Below are 20,229 nucleotides of genomic sequence, written 5' to 3'. Positions count from 1 at the left end.
GAAAACTTTAAATTTATTCCAGTGTTTAGTACTGCACGAAGCCCATCGCGTCGCGCACGTCTCTGAGCGTCAAATTCGCGACTTCGTTGGCGTTTTCGGCGCCGCGCTTCAACACGTCCTCCAAGTATCCCGGCTCGTCCATGATTTCCTTGTAGCGACCTTGAATCGGGGACAAGTGAGCGATGACGGCATCGGTCAGGTGCGGCTTGAAATCACCCCATCGCATGGATCCGCACTCAGCCAGCACTTCCTCTTGCGTCAGCCCGGTGCACAACTGATACATCGTCAACAGGTTGTTCGCCTCCGGGCGTTCCGGGTTCCCAAACTCCAGACCCTCGAACGCATCCGTCTTGCATCGCTTGAGTTTCTTCGCGATCTCATCCGGAGTGTCTAACACGTTGATCCTCGACCCTTCCGCCGGGTTAGATTTGCTCATCTTCGCCGTTCCGTCGGTGAGCGACATGACGCGTCCGCCCTCCTTGGGCGTAAACGCCTCCGGCACCATCAGCACGTCCCCTCCTCGCGAGCGCCCACTCGGCGCCTTACCTTTGCGCTTCTTCCACTTCTTCCCCCCGTACAACGAGTTCACTCGCCCCGCGATATCGCGCGTGAGCTCCAAGTGCTGCCGCTGGTCCTCGCCCACGGGCACCAAATCCGCCTTGTACAATAAAATATCCGCCGCCATGAGCACGGGATAATCCAACAACCCCACGCTCACTTCCTCCCCAGCCTTGCGCGCCTTCTCCTTAAACTGTATCATCTTTTCCAACCACCCGATCGGCGCCGCGCAATTCAACAGCCAACACAGCTCCGAGTGCGCCGGCACGTGACTCTGCACGAAGACGTTCGCCTTCTCCGGCGACACCCCCGCCGCTAAATAAATCGCCGCGCTCGTCCGCGTCGACGCCTCCAGCGCCGTCGGATCGTGTCCTCCGGCGGTTATCGCGTGTAAATCCACCACGCAGTAGAACGCGTCGTAATCCTCTTGCAACTTGACGTAATTTTTAATCGCGCCAAAGTAGTTTCCCAGGTGGATAGACCCCGTGGGTTGCACCCCGCTCAGCACGCGCTTCCGTCGCGCCGCGCTCGGCGCCCCGCTCGCCGCCGTCGTCGTCGCCGCGTCGCTCGCGACCGTTTCTTCGCCCTCGCTCGCGCCGCATCGCGCGCCGCGCGTCGCGCTCGCCGCGAAGCGCCGTCGCGACAGCGGCGCCGCGACGTCGACGCGTCGCGCGCGCGTCGCGCTCCCGGGCGCGTGCGCGACGGCGCGTCGCGCGCGAGTCGCGCGAGTCGCGCACTCGCGCGCGCGCGTCGCGCCTCGCGCGAGCCTGGCGAGCATCGCGCGCGGCGTCGTCGTCGTCGCGCGGCGTCGCGCTCTGACGTCAAATCGCCGCGGCATGTCGTCGCCGACGCTCGCGCTCACGCGGGCGACGCGCGAGGCGATCGAGCGCGCGCGCGCGGACGGCGCGGACGCGCGCGTGCGGTGCGCGCGCGCGGCGGGCGCGCGCGACGACGACGGGACGATGCGAACGACGCGCGAGACGACGACGACGACGACGACGACGACGACGACGACGGCGTGGACGCCGCGCGCGATGTGGCGCCCGGACGTGCTGTGCGTGATGCTCGATTGGGTGCTCGCGCTGGCGCGCGTGATGGCGCGCGCGACGGTGGCGAGGGCGGTCGAGGACGCGCGCGGCGTCGACGCGAGGCGAACGACGCGAGGCGACGAAGACGAAGACGAAGACGAAGAAGACGAAGAAGACGGGACGCTGGACGTCGGCGTGTTCGTCACGGGATGGAGCTCTGGGATCGGACGCGCGAGCGCGCTCGCGCTGGCGAAGGAAGGGTTCGCGATCGTGGTGCCGTATAGGTTGGGAGGGGTGGACGCGGCGAACGCGTTCGCGCGAGAGTGTCGACGCGCGGCGAAGGATTCGAGGGTCGAGTTAGTCGGGCCGTTGGACGTGGGAAGCGAGCGAGACGTGATGAAGGTGTCGTTGAGTGAGATACGTCGGCGCGGCGTGGACGTGCGCGCGGTGGTGCACTGCGCGGCGGTGTTTAATACGGATAGGAACGCGGCGTCTCGCGGCGACGGGAGTCCGACGGCGCGGGTGAATTTTCGAAACGTCGTGCGGTTGACGGATAGACTGGTGGACGAAGCACGACGCGCGGGAAAGACCAGCGCGCGCATGCGGGTGGTTTTCGTCGGATCCTTCGTGCATCAGTGCGCGACGGCTCGGTTGCTGGGCGTGGACGCGTTTCGACGATGGGTGAAAACGGGCGGCGAGGGTGGGCGATATTACAACCCGGCGATCGACTACATGTGGAGCAAAGTCGCGATTAGCGCGTACGCCGCGGCGAAGCATCGTGAGTGGACGAAGTCGGGCGATGGTGGCGCCTCGGCCGTTTTAGTGGATCCAGGTCTGGTGGACACGCGCTTGATTAGAGACTGGCCGACGGCGCTTCAGGCGTTTTATCGCCTCGGCGCGAAGGCTTTGCGTCTGATGCGCGATCCGTCCGACGTCGCGCGCGGCGTCGTACGCGCCGTACGTTTCGATTCGGCCGCAACAGAGGGATGTCCTCATATTTACGCCGCGAACGGTGCACTTTTAGGGGAATCTTTCTGGATGCGAGACGAGCGGGCGCTCGGATGCGTACGCTCGTTAGCTCCTTAGCGCGGCAGCAACGCGTGTAAAATTACAATGTGAATTAATCTTTCGTGCTGAATTCGAACATCACTCTCGTCGCCGACGCCGACAGGCTCTTTAACTGCATTCGGAGCTTACTGGTAAGTTTGTACATGAGCGACAGCTCCGTACGCATTTCGTCGGCGTCGAGGTTGCGACTCAACGTCGCTTGCAACGAATCGCCGAATGAAATCTCCGCTTCGGAGCCGAGGGTAAACGATCCAGTGTTGCTGAACGGATCCAAGTCAGGGTCGAGTGAAAGCAAACCCGGCAACGATGGCGCCGCGGTCAATCTCCAGCGCGCCTTGCCGACGTTGCCACCGGCCTCAATCTTTGGCATGAGCGACGCCAACGTCGTCGACGCCAAGTTGCTAAAGGCGATTTTTCCGTCTTGTTCGAGGAGCGATTCCACCAGCTGACCTTCGAAAATGCGAGCGGCTTCACTTGGAGACAGCGTCGCGTCACCTTCGCCGGGAGTAGTCTGCGCAGAAGACGTTAACGTGAGGCTGTCCGTCCACCTTGAAGCCGGGCCTTGTATGAGAGCTCGAAGATCCGTGCCGAGGAAGGAAATGTCGACGTAGGGGTCGAGTCCTTGCTCTGGTGTGAACACAATTCTGTTCGGGTGGTCTCGATCGAGTCTGATTTGTGTCGCCACCAAGTTGACGTCACCGCGATCGAACAGAAGCGAGCCGTTCGGTCGTAAAAGGCCTGCATCAATCACGCCATCGAGCGTGAGTTCGCCGCTGACGCCAAAGTTCAACACAAACGGGTAAACGACAGACATCTCAGGTCCGACAGAAAGATGAAGGCCTCGTAAGCGCAAATTCTGCAACTTTTCGAGATTCTTCTCGTTCATGAGTTCATTTTCAGTCTGATTGCCCGCTTCGCCGTGGTTCGGATCATTTGCTCTCGCGGCTCGCTCTAAAATCCCAGCCAGCACTCCGCGCGAATCTCTCTTCGCCCCCGACAACGCGCCAGACTTCGTTTGATTGAGCATTTCGTCCGCGTTCGGTGGCTGCTGCTGCACGAACGCGGTACCTCTCGAGAATCGCACATCTCCGCTAAGTTCCGGGGCCGTGACAGTTCCCTTCGCCACCATAGCGGCGTTCAGCTGTCCGTTGTACACATTTCTTGCGCGGACATCGAGGCCGTCGATCGTCATCTTTACGCCTCCTTGCGTGTCTGCGCGAGCTACGAGACCTTCCCACGTCTCGCCACCGGAGCTGCGGCTTGGCTTCAACAACGGCATGGCTCCTTTGATTCGCACTACGCCCTTGGCGCTCTTTGCTTCGATGTCGTCGACGTAAAGTGTGTTGCGCTGGATGCGCAGAGTCGCATTGGCCGGATAAATCGGGCGGGCGAGCAAAGGAGACAAGATCCGTGCCTTTCTTATTTCCATGACGCCATCGTAAACAGGCGCCGCAGGCGTACCTCTGACGTGCAACGACATATCGGCCGATCCACTCTGCCATTCGGCGACTTCTGGGACGAATGCCGTGAGCAGCGTCATGCCGTGCTCTCGCACACGCCAGTCGACGGCGAGAGACTGATCGTTCGCTTCCGGAAGCGGTACGACGCCCGCTATGCGCACGAGACCAGAACCTACAGCTGGCACCGCCTCGCCCTCAAACTCTGCACGGCGAGCTTCGTTCAACTCCGCACTCAACTCGGCGCTCTTCAGCTTGACATTACCGATCTTGCCGTCTCGAAGTCTCATCAGGAACTCGCCCTCGGGCGCCGTCACCGAACCGCCCAAATGACCTTGCACGAGGAAATCGCCACCTATTCGTGGGAAGTCGCTCAAGTCTTGCTCGGGCATGAGCGGCCCAACAAATGCGCCGAGTAAGGGCGCTGGGAGGTCTCTGACGGCAAACGTCGCGTCTTGACGAGAACCACCGATAGCGCCCGACACGGAAAGACTCGCGGCGTCCGAAGACACTTCTAAGCTCGTCAACTTGACGCCTTCGCTCGAACTCGCTTCGCCTTGAGCTTCGACGCGTTCAACTTTGTAAGGTCCCCATTGCCAATCGCTACCGGCAACGTCGAAAAGGACGGTTTCCGTCGGTTGCGGCGAATCAAACGTCTCCAAAGCGCCGCCGCCGGTGGCTTGAATCATACCGTGCCAACCACCCTTCAAATCTTGTAAACCGGGCAATGTCTTCGTCGTCTCACTAACTTCCTTCGTGTCGTCCGTCGACGTAGCTGACTCGGCGACTGGAGCTTCGCTCTTTTGCTTCGTCGTAACTTCATCAACTTGCCTCGCCAAGTCGACGATCGCGTATCCCGTTTTTTCGACACCTTCGAGGAACGCTTGCTTGGCTCGGCCATACTCTTCGGGCGTCGCCCCTTTTCGCAAATCCGTAAGGACACGAAGAACTGGAAGCATCTCTTCAATATCTGCCTCAGGCACCGCGAGTCGGAAGCGCCACGCACCAGAAACGTCCGAATTAAACTCGTTCTCGTAAGATGAAAGCGTGATACGAGATTTTTCATCCTTCTCTTTCTCGTTGACTTTGTTTGATTTGACGACGTTACGAGCCGACCGCAACACGCCGCGAACTGCGTTCGCCGCGGCGTTCGGTTTCGCTTTTTGGGCTACTTCCGCTTCCCCGGCGACTAACACGGGCTCCATCAGAGAGGTTTCTTTCTCGCTTTCACTCGTCTGCTCAGCAACAGTCTCAGCAACGGCGGCGGCGTCGGCGACGCTTTCAACGTTTTTGATCTCAGTCGACGCGCTCGAAGGCTTGTCCACGTCAGTCCCTTCGCTGTCCGTGTCTGTGCCAGTTTCGAGCTGCTCAACATCCTTCGTCGCTCGTGCGATGATCGGTTCGGGCACTCCATCTTTCTTCGAAACGGGCTCGACGGGCTCGGTAGCCACAACATCGGCACCCGAACGAGTGTTTTCGCCGGTGGTCGTGGTAGCCGGTTTCCGCAAAGCGTCGAGTTTTTTGGCGAGACTCTTTACGGAATTACCAACTTTGTCCAAAATCGCTGGACGAGGAAATCTCACTCGCTTACCAACGATCGTCTCAGTATTATTTTTGGCGTCTTTCGGAACGATTTCGATCACTTGCACGTCTTCCGGCAGCGACGACTGCGCGACGCCGTCATCGACTGGCGCCGGCAGGAGGACTTCTTCAACTTCTGAAACTTCTTCCACCTCAACTACGACGCGTTCGCTCGGCAAAGAGTTCCAGATATCATCCGGCAAGGCATAGTCTCCGTCGGCATCGTATTGCGACTTCGCCTGCTTCAACGTCGCGCGTTGAAGACTGACGACGCGATCCGCCCACGTGACGTCGGCCTCCAGTGAATCCCCCGAAATACCACTCAGACGTGGCTGCTTCAACTGCAGGCTGCCAACACCGACGCGATCACGCAAATCAATTTTTGCACTCGCCGCTTCTACTTTGCCACGTAATGATGCAAACTCTAAGTCGTCGAGCAACAGACCCGCGACGTCAAAGCTCCCCGCAAAATCATCGACGTCGGCAGAAATTTTCAAATTGTTGCGACGGATTTGCACCATGGACTTGCCTCCGCTTTCTACAGACATATCGAAGAGCTCGTCACCGCGGTTCTTCGCGCGCAACTTTAGGCCTGACTCCGATACCGTGAGCTTTCCAGCCATTTTAGGAGCGAATTCTAATTTGTTCACTCGTAAATTATCTAGTTGCATGTGCCCCGAAAACGTTGGCAACGCGTCTTCAACCTCCTCGCCGTCCTCGTTACGCGGTTGCGCAAACTTGCCCTTAACCCGCGTGCGCCCCCCGAGGCGGAGACGGAGACGATCAGGCGCATCCGCCGCATCTATTTCATTCATCCACGCGGCAACATCAGCGCCGTTCAGCATGAGATCAGCTTCTGCGTCAGTCACCTTTGGTTTGCCGAGTGCGATGGCTTGTTCAACCGTCGTCGCCTTGAGTTGCTCCTCCAAGGGCTGAAATTTCGTCGCGATCGACGCTTTCATCTCGAGCACCGGGGTTTCAATGTTTGTCATCACTCCATCTCGTGTCATTGTCAAGTGTCCTTTGTACTCATCATCTTCGACCGTAAAATTGGCGTTGAGGATTGGCTCTGACAACGCGCCAACAAACGTTCCTGACACGTTTGCCGGCGAGGACGGGCACACGCGATCGAGCCACGGCAGTTCTTCGTCTCGGGACAATCTTTTGGCTATTTTAAGAAAGTCGAGATCGACACCAGTACCTTCAACATCGCACGCGTTAGGGTCGAACAACGCATCAGGCTTGATCGAAATTCGGCCGGAACCTCGCAACTTTCCACCATCCACTGGAATCGCCTCAGCGCTGTGAAGCGAGAACTCGCCTTTTTTAACATTCGCGGTGAATACTGCGTTAGCAGACTTGAAGGGAACGCGGTCGTACGCCGCGACTGCACCTTCGCCCACGGCGCCCTTGACAGCTTCTTCGCTCCAAGCCATCTCCGTTCCAGGTTTCGCCTTACTCAAATCCGCTAAAGTCGGATCTGTGGTCTCCGCTCTGCCGGTGAACACTGGCGAATCCAACGGTCCCGAGCAGTACAAAAAGCCCTTCACACTTCCTGCCACCGGACGAGGCAAAGGACGCACGCCCAGCGTCTCTCGCAAATCATGTATCTCCACGGGGCTCACCTGAGCGCTGAGGCGATATTCACCACCAAGCGAGTTCAAGTCGAGATCGCCCGTGATGGTAAGCGGAACATGCCCGAAGTGTCCCTCGCCGCCGTGTATGTACATTCGCTGGCCTTCAAAGACCAAATCAACGTCGGTGTCCGCAAAGTCATCGGTGGAATCAAAGAAGTGAAACCACAGATGTTTACCCTTGAGTTGGCCGACAAAATCAGGGAAGGTCCACGTCGCTTGACTGTTACACATGAGCCGAACTTCGCCATCCAAACGCCCGCCACGCACGTCGATCGGTAAATTCGGAATGACGCGCTCGAGAACGGCGGCGCTCGTGTTGTTAAGTTGCGCTCGAACTTTTAAATCTGGCCAATCCCGAGTTCGAAAACCTCGCTGCTGTGGCGGTGAAAGCGTCGCAAACACACGAATCTGCCCACCATTCGAACCTCTTTGAATCTCCGTCTCCAAAGATCGCGACATGGCGGGAGTTTGCTCCGTTCGCAAATTCATCACGGGGCTATCGGCGAGCATAGTCGTCGGACGCTTCGTGGGTGGCGTTTGTCTCGTGTCGGGCGTCATGTTCAGGTCCAGTTCGACTCTACCCACGTGGTTAATCACCGCTTTTCCTTGAAGATTGTTCAATCTCCGCGGCTCTGGATCGCCGGTGATGTGCAATTTAGCGTTGCCTCGGTCGAGACGAACAACTCTCAGTTCGACCGATGGTGCGCCTTGCTTCTTCTTTGAATTCTTCGAGCTCGGTGCGAGGTTGAGCGTAGGACGCGAGCTCAGCGGTTTTGTATCTTCTGGATACCCAAACCAAGAGTTGTTTGCGCCTTGACGAAGCGTCGCGTTGACGCCCTCCAGGCGCACCTCGGTGACCAACTTTCTCCTCAAAATAGAACGGAGTACGTCGTAAGAAATCTTCAGCGAGTCTATTTCGACTATGCTCTTCTCTGTATCCGACGGGCCGAGAACTACGGGACCAACCTCCAAGACTTTGCCGAAACCGAGAACACCCATGAAAGACAGACTCTTGCATCTCCCGACGCGCACGGGACGCCCGACCGCCGAACTCGCGATGTCGCCGATCATGGGAAGTCTCGGACTGACGAACGCCGGGCCGACGATGTAATGAAACGCCGCGGAGATCACGGCTGAAATTGCGAGCGCCCAAGACGCCGAACGTCGCAAAACAGAACTCCATCGATACCAGAGTTCGCGCCACACCGCGGACAACGCCGTGGACATCGCCGAGCTCCACTCTTCCATCGTGATCGGTCCGGTTCCTCTGAGCGCGTCGGCGGTGACTTTCGCGAGCGCCATGGCTTCGCCAGCCACTTTCGCTCGAGACAATTCGTCATCACCGCCGACGGAAGCCTTCGACGACGACGCCCCCGCGTCGTCTCGGCTCGCTCGCATGTTGTCCAGCGCGTCCGCCGCGTCCCGACGGACTCTCTGCAACGCCTCTCGCGCGTACGACCGCTTAAACCCCGGTCGAACCCCTCGCGACGGATCAACCTTCTTACGAACCGTCCCTCCCGGCGTCGTCGACTCCTCCGCCTTCGGCTGTCGACGCAACCGCACCGTCCCGCCCGCGCCGTCCCGCTCGTCCACCACCTCCCCGCTATCGACGATCATCTTCGCCGAGCCGCTCGTCGTTTCCCCCGTCGTCGCGTCTTCCGACGTCGACGTCTCCTCGCTCGTTTCCTCCGCCGCGCGCGTCGTTCGCGCGCGTCCGCTCGCGTCTTCGTCGTCGCGCGCGTCGTCGTCGCGCTTCAAAGATCCAACCTTCACCGCGCTCGCGCGTCGCCGCGTCCGTCGCGCCGCGCATCGCGCGCCGCCGCGCGCGCGCGTCGCGCGGTCGCGACCTCCCCGCGCGCCCGCGCCGCCCGCGCGCGCCGCGACCGCGTCGCCGCGCGGCGACGCCGTCGACCGCGCCATGTCCGCGCCAGCGCTGGCGCTCGAGCGCGCCCTCGCGCGCGTCGCGCGCGCGCGCGTTCGCCCGCGCGCGCGCGCGCGGGACGCGGCGCGTCGTCGTCGAGCCGCGACGCGAGCCGCGGCGCGACGCGTCGGCGCGACGCGTAGTGCCGACGCCGATCGTCTCGACGCGCGCGCGCGGCGCATCGCGCGCGGCACACGACGTCGCGCGCGCGACGCGCGCGCGATGCGCCGAGCGCGCGCGTGAGTCGACATGCGCGGCGACGACGGCGCGCGCGCGCGCGCGACGAAGACGCTGGAGGCGCGACGCGCGCGCTTGCGCGAACGGTTGAAAATCATCGAGGACGGCGTGGCGCGCGCGCGAAAGCTTAGGGACACGGCGAGCGAGACGCGCGATGCGCTGGGAGAGCTCGCGGAGATGTTCGCGAGGCGACGCGGCGACGGCGAGGGGAAGGGCGCGCGCGAGGACGACGGAGGGTTGACGGAGGTGGAGCGGGCGCTTCGGGACGCGCGCGAGGCGTCGGAGCCGGGCGCGCGGGCGACGCGCGCGATCGACGCGCTCGAGCGGGATGAGACGAGAATGTTCGAGACGTGGGAGACGTTGACGACGCTGGAGGTGGATCTGTGCGCGGTGCGCGCGGCGCTGGCGAGGGTAGGGGAACGGAAACGCGGGGTGTTCGACGACGACGAGTTCGAGCGCGTGGACGCGGCGTGGACGACGTTTGAGGGGGTGCTGTGGAACAGCGTTCGGCAAGGGATATTAGCGGGGGAGTCGGGGTCGGTCGGGCTCGTGCGAGCCGTGCGCGTGGTGGCGGAGCAAGAGGTGCTGGACGAGGAGTTTGAGCGAGACGCGCTGACGTTTGAGCCGGAATTGGACGCGGCGACGAATAAAGTCATCAATGTCGCGCCGCCAGAGCCGAAGCGGTGGAAGACGAAGGTTCTCGAGCAAATGTCGATCGCCGTCGAGGCTCGACTGGCGTTAATCGCCGAAGGGTTCAGCGGTTTAGACGACAAGGAAAGCATCGAGCACGTCGTCGGCGCGCTCGACGAGAGCTTGGTGTCGCTCGCGGAAACGTTTGATTACACCATACCTGCGTTTCCGCCTGAATGGCGTGTGTTTGAAACTGTCGTCGCGCCGACGTATCACGCGGGCGTGTGCGATCTTCTCGCGCGTTTAAGTTCGAGTCCTAACACCTCCAACGGCGACATGGTCGCCACGGTGAAGTGGGGGCAGCACTATTTCAACGCCATGCAGTCTCTCGGTTTAGATATCGAAATCACCGACGACGCGCACGCGTGCTCGGTTGAATACGCCGATGAGTCGAACGAGAGCCCGCCGCTGCCTTATCCCGTCGGGTTATCTACCGTCATCGAGACGTATTGCGACAGACTGCGCGTCACAATTTCGGGATGGACGAATAATCTCTGTCGCGTGGCGAAGTCGAGACCACCCAAAGAAGATGGATCGGGCAAGCTATGGAACCCGAGTGACCTGGATTTTTTTCGCCTCATCGCAGATCAGATGATGATCGCCATAGAGACGCAATCGAACGTCTTCGTGCGTCAATGCGGTCGAGTCGCCGCGGAGATGATTACAAACTATGCGAGCGCCGTCGCAGACCGTCTGGGAATGCCCAGTGAAACGCTTTCTGGGGTTCCTTGTCGGACACCCTCACGCGGTGGGCACGACAGCGCAGCGCGCGACGCGCAACCGGTGTCGTTTGAAACCATCGTTGCCGGCGTCAACGACACGCGCCGGTGTCGAAGTTTGGCGGCGCAGACACAAAAGACAATTTTAGATGCGCTCGGAATGAAGGATGACGTCATGGTACGCGAGTTCGATCATGCGATGCACGTGTTTAATCGCGTGCACGCCGAGGCGCGACGGATGATTTCGCGTCAAGTCTTAGACGACCCAGGGCTGGTGGAGGTGATGAACACATTTTACGGCTCCAAAGTAGACGGACCGTGGGCGACTGGTGAGTCGATGACCACGCTTCTCGCGACCGTGGAGGATTATTTGGGCGATACCGAAGATTGGCTAACCGCCGAAGTCGCGGGTTCAGTGACGGAGACGCTGTTCGAGTACTTGATCGAACTGTTATTCATCCTGTTCACAAAGCAAGCCTCCGTAGTCGCGCCGCACACGGCCGCGCGATTGGAAGCCGACGAGCGAGCTCTCACGCAATCCATGTCCGTTCGTATGTCGACGAACAAAGCCATCGGCAGGATCGCACGTTTGCAAAATCTCCGCGGTCTCGTTTGCGCCGCCTCTCCCGACGCCTTCGTGCACGAGTACGGCGTCTTACTCGGCAATTGGCCCGACGCCGGCTTGGACTGCGTCGCCGCCGTCCTCTCCGCGCGCGGTGATTTCGACAAAGCAACTTCACGCGCGACGCTCGAGCGATGCCGCGACGTGTGCATCACCAAGCTCGCCGCCATAGCGGGCGAGCGCCCCAGCGTGGGCGTCAGCGCGGCGACGTCCGTCAAGCGCTCGAACGCGAGCGGCCATCGCCGCACGGGCAGCTCCGTGTCCTACAGCGCCTTCAATCGGCGATTCAAAGATTTCGGACTCTCGTGAAATCGCGCCGTTAGTTCATTAGCCCTCTCAATAGACACAACAGCTCCGCTAGAAACCACAACCGAAACCTACACCGGCGCCCCCATGAGCACAGGTCACGGGCGAAAAAGGGATTATAATGAGCGGCGCTCTGAATCGCGACGCCGCGCGCGTCACATTTCAGCGCCGCGTGCAACGGCGAGACTGAAACGAAGACGCGCGAAAGAACACTTCCCGCTCCCGACGACGACGCGAATCTCGCGACATTCCACCTCGAAAAATGATCAAGACGACGACGATCGAATCGCACCGCCGCCATCGTCATCGATGGTTCGCGGTCGCGGTTTTGGCCATGATTTGCGCGCAAGCGCCGCTGGCGTTCGCCGACCAGTCCCTGCAGGAAAATTCTGGTAAAGTCCGACACTTTCATCTGCACGGATCCGGGACGACGAACCCGTCCAAGCTGATTTGGTTGGCCATGGACAAGCTCGAAGAGATGGCGGGCTCGACGCTTCGCATGACGTACCGCTCGGTCGGTTCCGGACAAGGTGCGACTGATTGGGCGAGCGCCAACGCTGGTGATTTCGCGAGCACCGATTACGGTCTTGCCGCTGATTCTTCGGCTCCTTTCATGCAACTCCCGTTCCAAATCGGCGCCGTGTCTCTGTTCCACAACGTACCGGGCGTCGGCACGGGCGTAATGAAGCTCTCCGCGTGCACGGTGGCGAAGATTTTTACCGGCGCGATCACGAACTGGAATCATGCGGATATCGCGGCTGATTCTGGTTTGACTTTGCCCAGTCAAACCATCAAGGTCATTGCGCGCAGTAACGGTTCTTCGTCGACTTACGGCCTCAGGGGTTACATGAAAGCCGCGTGTCCGACTGTTTTCACGGGCGCGGTTGACGCTACCGCTTTGACGGGCAACTTTGTACACACCGGTGTGACTGGGTCCGATTCTATGCGTCTCGCGATCGGATCTAACGAGTACTCTATCGGGTACATCGATGCCGGCCACGGCCACCTCGACAACTTGTCCGAAGTTTCTTTGAAGAACGCGAACAACCAATGGGTCGTGACCAAGGAGGGCGACCCGGCTGGACGCCTGACCGCCAAAATCAAGGAAGTCGGCGAAGGAGTGACGTTTCCACAAGTCACCGGTACGTCGACTACCGATTGGGCCGGTGACTGGTCTGCCATCAACCTCTACTACAAGTCGGGCGACAAATTCTGGCCCATCTGCGCGTTTACGTACTTGCACGTCCGCACTACTTACACAGATACTGCGACCGCGGGCGTCGTGCTTGCGTTCGTCGAGTACATGCTCAGCTCCGCTATTCAAGACAAGATTACGGATTTCTACTTCTACCCGCTTCCCGGAGCTCTCGCCGCTGCAGTCCGAGACGCCGTCACTTCCCACTTCACAAGCGCTGTGGCCGCCCCGATTTGGACTTTTGTCGACTCATCAGGCGCGTCGGCGCCCGCCACAAACGTCGGGATGGGCGTTCACACTTTCAGCTATAAGCGTCAAACGTACGCCGATTACGAGCGCGGGCTCTTCAAGAAGAACATCGCCGCTCTCGAAGCGTCCGTCGCCGCCCTCAAAACTGAACTCGCGGCGAAGACGGGCAACGACGACGCCGCCGACGAGCGCACCCTCGCGCTCGCCGCGGTTTCGTTCGTCGTCGCCGTCATCGCCGTCATCGTCGGCTCCATCGCCATGTGCCGTGGTGGTCGATCTTCGCAAGTTATGCGCGTCGTCGGCATGTAGTCGACGACCGAGTCTGGACACTTTTCACACGAGGATTTCACGCGTTGATTTTCCATTCGCGTCGACGACCGTTTCGGTTTCGCCGGGGAGAAGAACCGACTTCGCGCACCGCGCGCGAGCGCGAGCTCATAGCTTCACGCGTTCACGTCCCTCTTAACTCATAATGATTACACAAATTACTTATTCACAAAGCCTTCTCTAACAATCTAATCGACTAACTCCCCCGCCCGAGCGAGCGATCGCCTCCGACGACGATCCCGCGCTTCATTCCACCCAACTCACTCCTCCTCGAGATCCGGCGGCAGCCCACACGGAAGCAACATCTTCTGCGTGAACTCGTACTTCATCCGTCCCACGCTCTCGCCGTTGGCGACGGCGAAGTACATCGCCATCGGGTGATGACTGACGTACGACGCGTAGGAATCGCGATGAATGTTCACCGCCCATTCGTGTCGCGTGGCGTCGGGATGGCCCGTGCCGACGTGTCGAGACTGCAAGTGCTCGAGCTGAGACGTGATGTTCAATCGATCCGCGGCGGACGCCATGGCGAGGACGATTTCGACGCGGCGAAATGTGAGGCGTCGATCGGCGATTAGGGTAACTCCAAGCGTTCGGGACGTTGCGTTACAAGACGACTAGGGCTCGTTTAACACGGCGGCGATCGCTTTCGGGACGGACGACTTGGCGGCGAATTGACGCAAATTGTCCTTGAGCGCGGGGAATTTCTGCAAGACGTCGCCGAAGACGGGAGCGGGGAGCTCGACCATGAGCGGGAACGACTGCGGCGCCGCGCGCTTGAGGCATCGGAGGAAACCTTCCCAAATCTTTTGGTCCATCTTCCACACTTGACGGTTGATCAGCGTGCGTAGCAAGCCGAGGGTAAATTCCTTGAGCTGCGGAGCGATGGTTTCCGCTTGGATGACGGTGCGCATGAAGAGCAGTGGTAACGGCGTGAACTCGACCATTTGCTGAAGCGCCGTGGCGAGCACCTGCGGCGTGAATACGTCCGGGCGATCGAAGCACACCGAACAAGCATCCACGAGCTGCTTGAGCGTGACGCCCGCTTGACCAACCTGAACTTCGTGCACGGCGATGAGAATGGCGACGGGGCTGAGCACCGCCTCCTCTTCGGGCACGGACAAGATGGTGTCCAAAACCGACGCAAATATTTCGCTCGAGGCGTGAATAAACTGCGGGAGCAAATCGCGCACTCGTTCTTCGTCGAACGAGCACACGAGTGGCGCGAGGTATTTGACATCGCCATCGTGAGAGGCACACAGCGACTCCGCCGCGTTGAGCAAAGTCGAGGGTGCCGGAACGACGGCGACGGAAGCGAGCGTATTCAAGCACTGCACCGCGAGGGAAAGCGAACCCTCCGGCGGCGAGGCGATGATTTCGCAAAGCTCCAAACAGTTTGGTCCGCACGCGCGCGCTAAGCCGTTCACCGGTCGATGCAACGCAAGCTGAATCTCTGGCTCGAGCGTCGCGTACGCCTCGAACAATCCGGTTAAGAGCTTCAGATTTCTGGCGCAGAGAGCGCAATACAGCAACATCGGGCCGACGGCGGAGTCTGCGGCTTTCGCTATGTGGTCCACCTGCTCTTCTTCTACTTCCGTCTCCAGCGTCTTTGCTTCCGTTCCTGTCTCCATCGCATCGTCTTCGGGCGCATCTTCCTCCGCCGCTGCCTTGGCCGCATCTTGCTCCTCTTTGACTTTCGCCTCGGCTTCGACGAGCGCCTTGGCTTCGACGAGCGCCTTTTTGCCCAATTCCCGACCGCGCTCGAGACCATCCTTGGCGTACGCTTCGATGCGTTCGGTGAGATGCTTGACCGGGTGTAACCGATTAGCGATTAGACGGATCGCTTTTCCGCGCACGGCGTCGTCGTCTTGCATCGCACACGCCAGGCAAACCTCCAACGCCTCGTCCCGGGCTGGAGGCCGCTCCAAAATGATGTCTTGCAAAACGCCGAGCACGAGGACGACGGTTTCTTCCGTCGTCGGGTACTGCGCCGTCTCATCACCTTCCTCTAATCTACACATCACGCGGATAGCGCGCCACACGACCCCCGGCAACGAAGGCACGTCGCACAACAGCTGTGAGAGCGGCTTCTTCGCCCCGCTCGCCATCGCCGTCGTGGACGTCGCCCCGGCGACGCCGCGCGTCAAACACTCTATGGCTGCAGAAATCGCCTGATCGTACGGCACGTAGCTAAACTCAAACGCAACTTCTTGCGCATACAGTGTCGTGAGCCATTTCATGAGCATGTTCACACCCTCTGTCTCGTACACACCACCGCCTTCGGCTGTGAAGAGCAGCGCGGACGCGATGGCCATCGTCTCTTCTTCCAGCGAAGCGCCGGCTGACTTTGCAGCCCCGGACGCGGCTAAGCGGGCGAGCAATGAGCTGCGAAGCGGGCCAGCGAGAGTGACCTTCTCCGCCCCACCGTACTCTGCCACGGAACTTCCAACCGCGAGCATGCGCTGAATGGCTTCGAGTCTAAACGCCTCGGCGACCTCGGCGTCGAGGTCGTCAACCTTGATCACGACCGATAGCGGTTCCGCCGGTTCCTCGGGTGGCTCCGGCACGGTAACCATCGTCGAGATGGGCGGCGGTGGCGGCGGCCTCGGCGCGTTCGCCCCGCGACCAGCGAGGTAGTACTGGCTCGCCGGCGGCAAGTGGTTGAGATTGGCGAGAATCGCATCCGCCAAAGCCGGCGGCGCCAGCTGCGTGATGAAGGCATCGAGCATGGAGCGATCGGCGCTATTCACCAAAGCCGCGAGCGTGACTAAAATTTGATGCAGGATTCCCGGTTCCGTCATCGGCGCCGCCACGATTTGCGGTGGAGGCGGCGGCGGGACTTGTTCGCGCAGACGCGCGCGCTTGAAACCGCCGCCGATTGGGGTCAAAAAGCTCGCGCGCTTTTCCCCGAGCGGTTCCCCTCGACTCGTTCGCTCGCGGTGACGAAGCGCGCTGTCGACGGCTTCGCCCGCGCCTAGATCTCTACAGATGGTGGAAATTTCATTCATCATCCCACCCTCGACGGCTTGCGTCGGGCCGTTGCGCAACACGTCGAGCAACACGTTCTTCAACTCTTTACTAACGCTCGCCGTCGCCGCCGACGCCCGCTCGTTGGCCTCGATCTCAGCTTTTTCTCGCACGGCGTGCGCTTTCGCGTACGCGATGAGCACCGGCGTGCACCCCGCGGCGAGCTCAGCCTTCTTCACGCTCAATTTCCCCAACGCCGCCACGAGCACGAGCGCCAGCGGTCCCGTCGGTTTCGCCCCTTCGCTCAAATTTCGCAGCGCCTCCTGCAATTTTTCCGACAGCGCGACCGCATCCGCCATCATCTCCTCCAAATTCAGCGTCTTGTGCCCCGGCTTCACGACGTTCGATCCCCAACCCTCGCCCGCGAGCGCCAGGATCGCCGTCTCCGTCGTCTTCGCGCACGCCATCCGCGTCCCTTCGTTCGCGCTCTCATCCACCGCCACCGCGCTCGCGCCTTCGATCGCCTCCCTCGCCGCGCTCCACGCGTCCTTCACCGTCTTCACCACTCGCGTCGCGTTTCCCTTCACCGCGCTCACGATCAACGCCTCTCGAAACAGCGCGCCGACGCCCGCGCTCGCCCGCTTCGCCGTCCCCGCGTCTTCATCCCGCGTCATCTCCCCCAGCGCGCGCGCGCACGCCCCCAGCCATCCCTCGCGCGCCTTCCCCAGCGTTTCGCACGCGCTCGCCGCGCTTCTCCGCGTCGTCGCGTTATCCGCGCGTCCGAATTCGATCACCCGCTCGACGATTGCCGTCAGCGCGCTCGCCTCCGCCGCGTCGTTCGCGCTCGCGCTCGCGCTCGCGATCGCCGCGACGCGCGCGAGCGCGTCGACGGCGTCGTCGTCCGTCGTCGCTCGCGCCGCGTCGTCGAGCAGCCGCGCGCACGCGTCCGCGCGCGTCGTCATGATTCGACGTCGCGCGTCGACGAGTGCGGCAGACGGCGACGCGCGCGCGGGCGCGGCCGCGGGATGGCGACGGCGACGGCACCGGCGGGCGACGCGAGCGACGCGCCGCGCGCGAGCGACGCGCGCGACGAGGACGAGGAGGAGGAGGAGACGTGCGGATTCTGCAAGTACATGAAGGGCGGGTCGTGCCGCGCGGCGTTCGCGGCGTGGGAGGCGTGCGTGGACGCGGCCAAGGCGCGGGACGAGGATTTCGTGGAGACGTGCTTCGAGACGACGTCGGCGCTGCGGGAGTGCATGCTGCGCGATCCGGAGTATTACGGACCGATGACGGGCGAGGAGGGCGAGCGCGCGGAGGGCGCGGCAGAGGCGGAGGCGGAGGCGGAGACGGAGACGGAGGCGGAGGCGGAGGCGGAGGCGGAGGCGAGGGCGCGCGCGGCGGCGGCGGACGCGAGGGAGGTCGCGGTGGAGGCGGAGGCGAGGGCGCGCGCGGCGTGATGGGACGGGCGGGACGTCGACGCGATTTTTAATTTAATGTCAAACGTTACGCGTTGAGCTAATCGTCGTCCGACGACGCGTCCGGGTCGTCGCCGAAACCGGCGAAACCCTCCCCGGGGGCGTCTTGGGGGGGGTGCGCGCGCTTCGCTCGCTCGCGCGCCGCGGCTTTGGTGAGTTTGGGTTGGGGGAGTGGTTGGCGGGATTTCGCGCGCTCCGCTTGCGCCTTGGCTTCGAGCGCCGGATCGTCAAAGCCGGCGAAACCGGTTGATTTCTTTTTCGCCGCGCGCGACGGGCGGCGTCGTTCGGGTTCGACTTTCGGCGCGATGGCGGTGACTTCATTCGTCGGCGGCGCCGGTGCCGGCGCTCGCTCTTTCGGGGCGTCTTTCTCCGGCGCGGAGGTCTCCTCGGGCGCCGGCGGCGTCGTCGGTTGCTCGGCGCTCTCGTCGTCGTCTTCGACGCCGAGCGTTTTCAGGGCGTCGTCCGAACTCGTCGCGCTCGAAGTCGGCGGCGCGCATGCGACGATCATCGATGACGCGGCGTTCACAGCGCTCACGCCCGCGTTCACCGCGGGCGTGAGTTTGGTGCCAATCATCGTGAGAAAGCCCGTCAAGCTTCTGGATTGTCGCGCCTGCACGAGCTTCCTTCCTTCGTCTGCGGGGAAGCCGGTCAAGGATGTGAGCACGTCCACCGACCCTTCGTCTCCGTCGATGAAGAATCGCTTCATGATCGTTCGGAGCTGCGCCAGGTGCTCGGTCTTCGACTCGGCCAGGACTTGGATGTCTGCGATTTGGTCGTCCAAAAGTTCGAGCTTGGAGAGCGCGTGCTGTTCCAGATACTGCAATTGTTCGCCTTGAAGATTCGACGCCACCTCGAGCACTTCCATGCACTCTTGCAGTTTCTCCTGCAACGCGTACGCGGCGCTTTCGGTGTACTTCGCGCGAACCTCTTTGATTTGCTTTTCCTTCTCGCCGAGCATCCACGTCATGCGCGAATTGTTTTCTTCCAATCGCGCCAACTCCCTCGTCAATTTTTGCATCTGTGCCGCGTCCACCCCGGACCCGCCGCCGCCGAGCATGGACGTGATACCACCGTACCCACTCGAGCTCACCTTTTGCTTCGCCGCCTCCGTCTCTAAGACGGACACGCGCGTCTTTAAATTCGTAATCTCTTCCACCGCCGCGAGCAACAACGCTCGATTCACCCCGTCCTCAGTCTCACGAAGCCCCTGTATCGCCTCGCTAAAATCCTCATCCCCGAGCAACGCTCGCATTCCCGCGTTCTCCGCCAAGATCTGTTGCTTCTCCTCTAAATGTTTCATCTTCAACGCCCGCAAATCTTCGTTTTCCCAAAATTTCAATTCCTCCACCGTCTGCGCCGGCACCTTCACGTACGTCGGCTTCATGCTCAGCCCACTTTCGATCGGATTGAACTGCATCGCGAACTGCGCCGCTTGAAATCTCGCCAGCGTCTCCGCCGCTTTGCTCGCGTACGTGTTCACCTCATCGCTCGCGTCGTTCAGCACCTCGCTGAACGCGTCCGTCACCTGCGCCACCGAGTTTGAAAACGCCAGTCTATCCAGCGCCCCTCGCACGCCCTCGTCGTCGAAATTCAACCGCGCCGGCCGCGCGCTCGCGTCGCGTCGATCGCCATCGTCGCCGTCGTCGCGCGCGGGCGTCGCGCGCGCGCTCACGCTCCGCGGGGCGACGTCGTCGTCGTCGAACATCTTCGCCGACGGTCGGTGCGTCGGCGGACTCGCGAACGCGGGCGCGCGCGTCGACGCCGCGGCGACGCCGCGCGCGGACGATGCCTTGACGTACTTATCGTCGTCGTCGTCCGCGCGCCGCGCGCGCGCGTTCGCGCGCGCCATGGCGGCGGCGTGTGCGACGCGGCGCACGGCGTCACATCGAGACGACGACGACGACGACGACGACGACGGCGCGCGCGATGACGACCGCGATGACGACCGCGATGGCGCCGCCTCGCGTCGCGTCGCGACGCGCCGCGACGCCGCGCGCGATGGTGCGCGCGGACGTCGCGCGAACGCCGCCGCCGCCGGTGCGTCGCGTCCGCGTCGTCGCGCGCGCCGTCGACGACGCGCGCCCGGACCTGGACGCGCTCAAGGCGACGGAACTGAAGGAAATCCTGCGCGCGCTCGAACTGCCGGTGCGCGGGAAGAAGGCGGAGCTCGCGGCGCGGGTGAAGAGGGCGTG

General features: G+C 61.7%; 8 protein-coding genes across 8 annotated transcripts; 3 read left to right on the top strand and 5 right to left on the bottom strand.

The window, feature by feature from the left end:
• Nucleotides 1–3: 3 nt before the first annotated feature.
• OSTLU_19560 (predicted protein) lies at nt 4–2,188 on the bottom strand (the record flags this gene model as incomplete). Its single annotated transcript, XM_001418200.1, has 3 exons — nt 4–519; nt 547–1,069; nt 2,177–2,188. The coding sequence occupies 3 exons, from the start codon at nt 2,186–2,188 to the stop codon at nt 26–28; spliced, it is 1,029 nt and encodes a 342-aa protein (XP_001418237.1). The 3' UTR covers nt 4–25.
• Nucleotides 2,189–2,706: 518 nt separating this feature from the next.
• Nucleotides 2,707–6,213, bottom strand: OSTLU_40935 (predicted protein; the record flags this gene model as incomplete). Its single annotated transcript, XM_001418199.1, has 3 exons — nt 2,707–3,854; nt 3,903–5,178; nt 5,857–6,213. 3 exons carry the CDS (start codon nt 6,211–6,213, stop codon nt 2,707–2,709), a joined length of 2,781 nt encoding a protein of 926 aa, XP_001418236.1.
• Nucleotides 6,214–9,664: 3,451 nt separating this feature from the next.
• OSTLU_24673 (predicted protein) lies at nt 9,665–11,827 on the top strand (the record flags this gene model as incomplete). The annotated part of the gene is made up of 1 exon (XM_001418431.1): nt 9,665–11,827. One exon carries the CDS (start codon nt 9,665–9,667, stop codon nt 11,825–11,827), a length of 2,163 nt encoding a protein of 720 aa, XP_001418468.1.
• A 331-nt stretch (nt 11,828–12,158) lies between these two features.
• On the top strand, nt 12,159–13,577 carry OSTLU_32172 (ABC(binding protein) family transporter: phosphate; the record flags this gene model as incomplete). Its single annotated transcript, XM_001418430.1, has 1 exon — nt 12,159–13,577. One exon carries the CDS (start codon nt 12,159–12,161, stop codon nt 13,575–13,577), a length of 1,419 nt encoding a protein of 472 aa, XP_001418467.1.
• Nucleotides 13,578–13,855: 278 nt separating this feature from the next.
• OSTLU_12621 (predicted protein) lies at nt 13,856–14,122 on the bottom strand (the record flags this gene model as incomplete). Its single annotated transcript, XM_001418198.1, has 1 exon — nt 13,856–14,122. One exon carries the CDS (start codon nt 14,120–14,122, stop codon nt 13,856–13,858), a length of 267 nt encoding a protein of 88 aa, XP_001418235.1.
• A 90-nt stretch (nt 14,123–14,212) lies between these two features.
• OSTLU_87525 (predicted protein) lies at nt 14,213–17,524 on the bottom strand (the record flags this gene model as incomplete). Its single annotated transcript, XM_001418197.1, has 1 exon — nt 14,213–17,524. The coding sequence occupies one exon, from the start codon at nt 17,522–17,524 to the stop codon at nt 14,213–14,215; it is 3,312 nt and encodes a 1,103-aa protein (XP_001418234.1).
• Nucleotides 17,525–17,587: 63 nt separating this feature from the next.
• On the top strand, nt 17,588–18,019 carry OSTLU_32169 (predicted protein; the record flags this gene model as incomplete). The annotated part of the gene is made up of 1 exon (XM_001418429.1): nt 17,588–18,019. One exon carries the CDS (start codon nt 17,588–17,590, stop codon nt 18,017–18,019), a length of 432 nt encoding a protein of 143 aa, XP_001418466.1.
• A 58-nt stretch (nt 18,020–18,077) lies between these two features.
• Nucleotides 18,078–19,886, bottom strand: OSTLU_92894 (predicted protein; the record flags this gene model as incomplete). Its single annotated transcript, XM_001418196.1, has 1 exon — nt 18,078–19,886. The coding sequence occupies one exon, from the start codon at nt 19,884–19,886 to the stop codon at nt 18,078–18,080; it is 1,809 nt and encodes a 602-aa protein (XP_001418233.1).
• Nucleotides 19,887–20,229: the final 343 nt, after the last annotated feature.

Source organism: Ostreococcus lucimarinus, chromosome 6 (assembly GCF_000092065.1).
Source record: "Ostreococcus lucimarinus CCE9901 chromosome 6, complete sequence".
NCBI lineage: Eukaryota > Viridiplantae > Chlorophyta > Mamiellophyceae > Mamiellales > Bathycoccaceae > Ostreococcus > Ostreococcus sp. 'lucimarinus'.
Note: the sequence above shows the minus strand (reverse complement) of the source record. Positions and strands in the feature narration are given on the sequence as shown.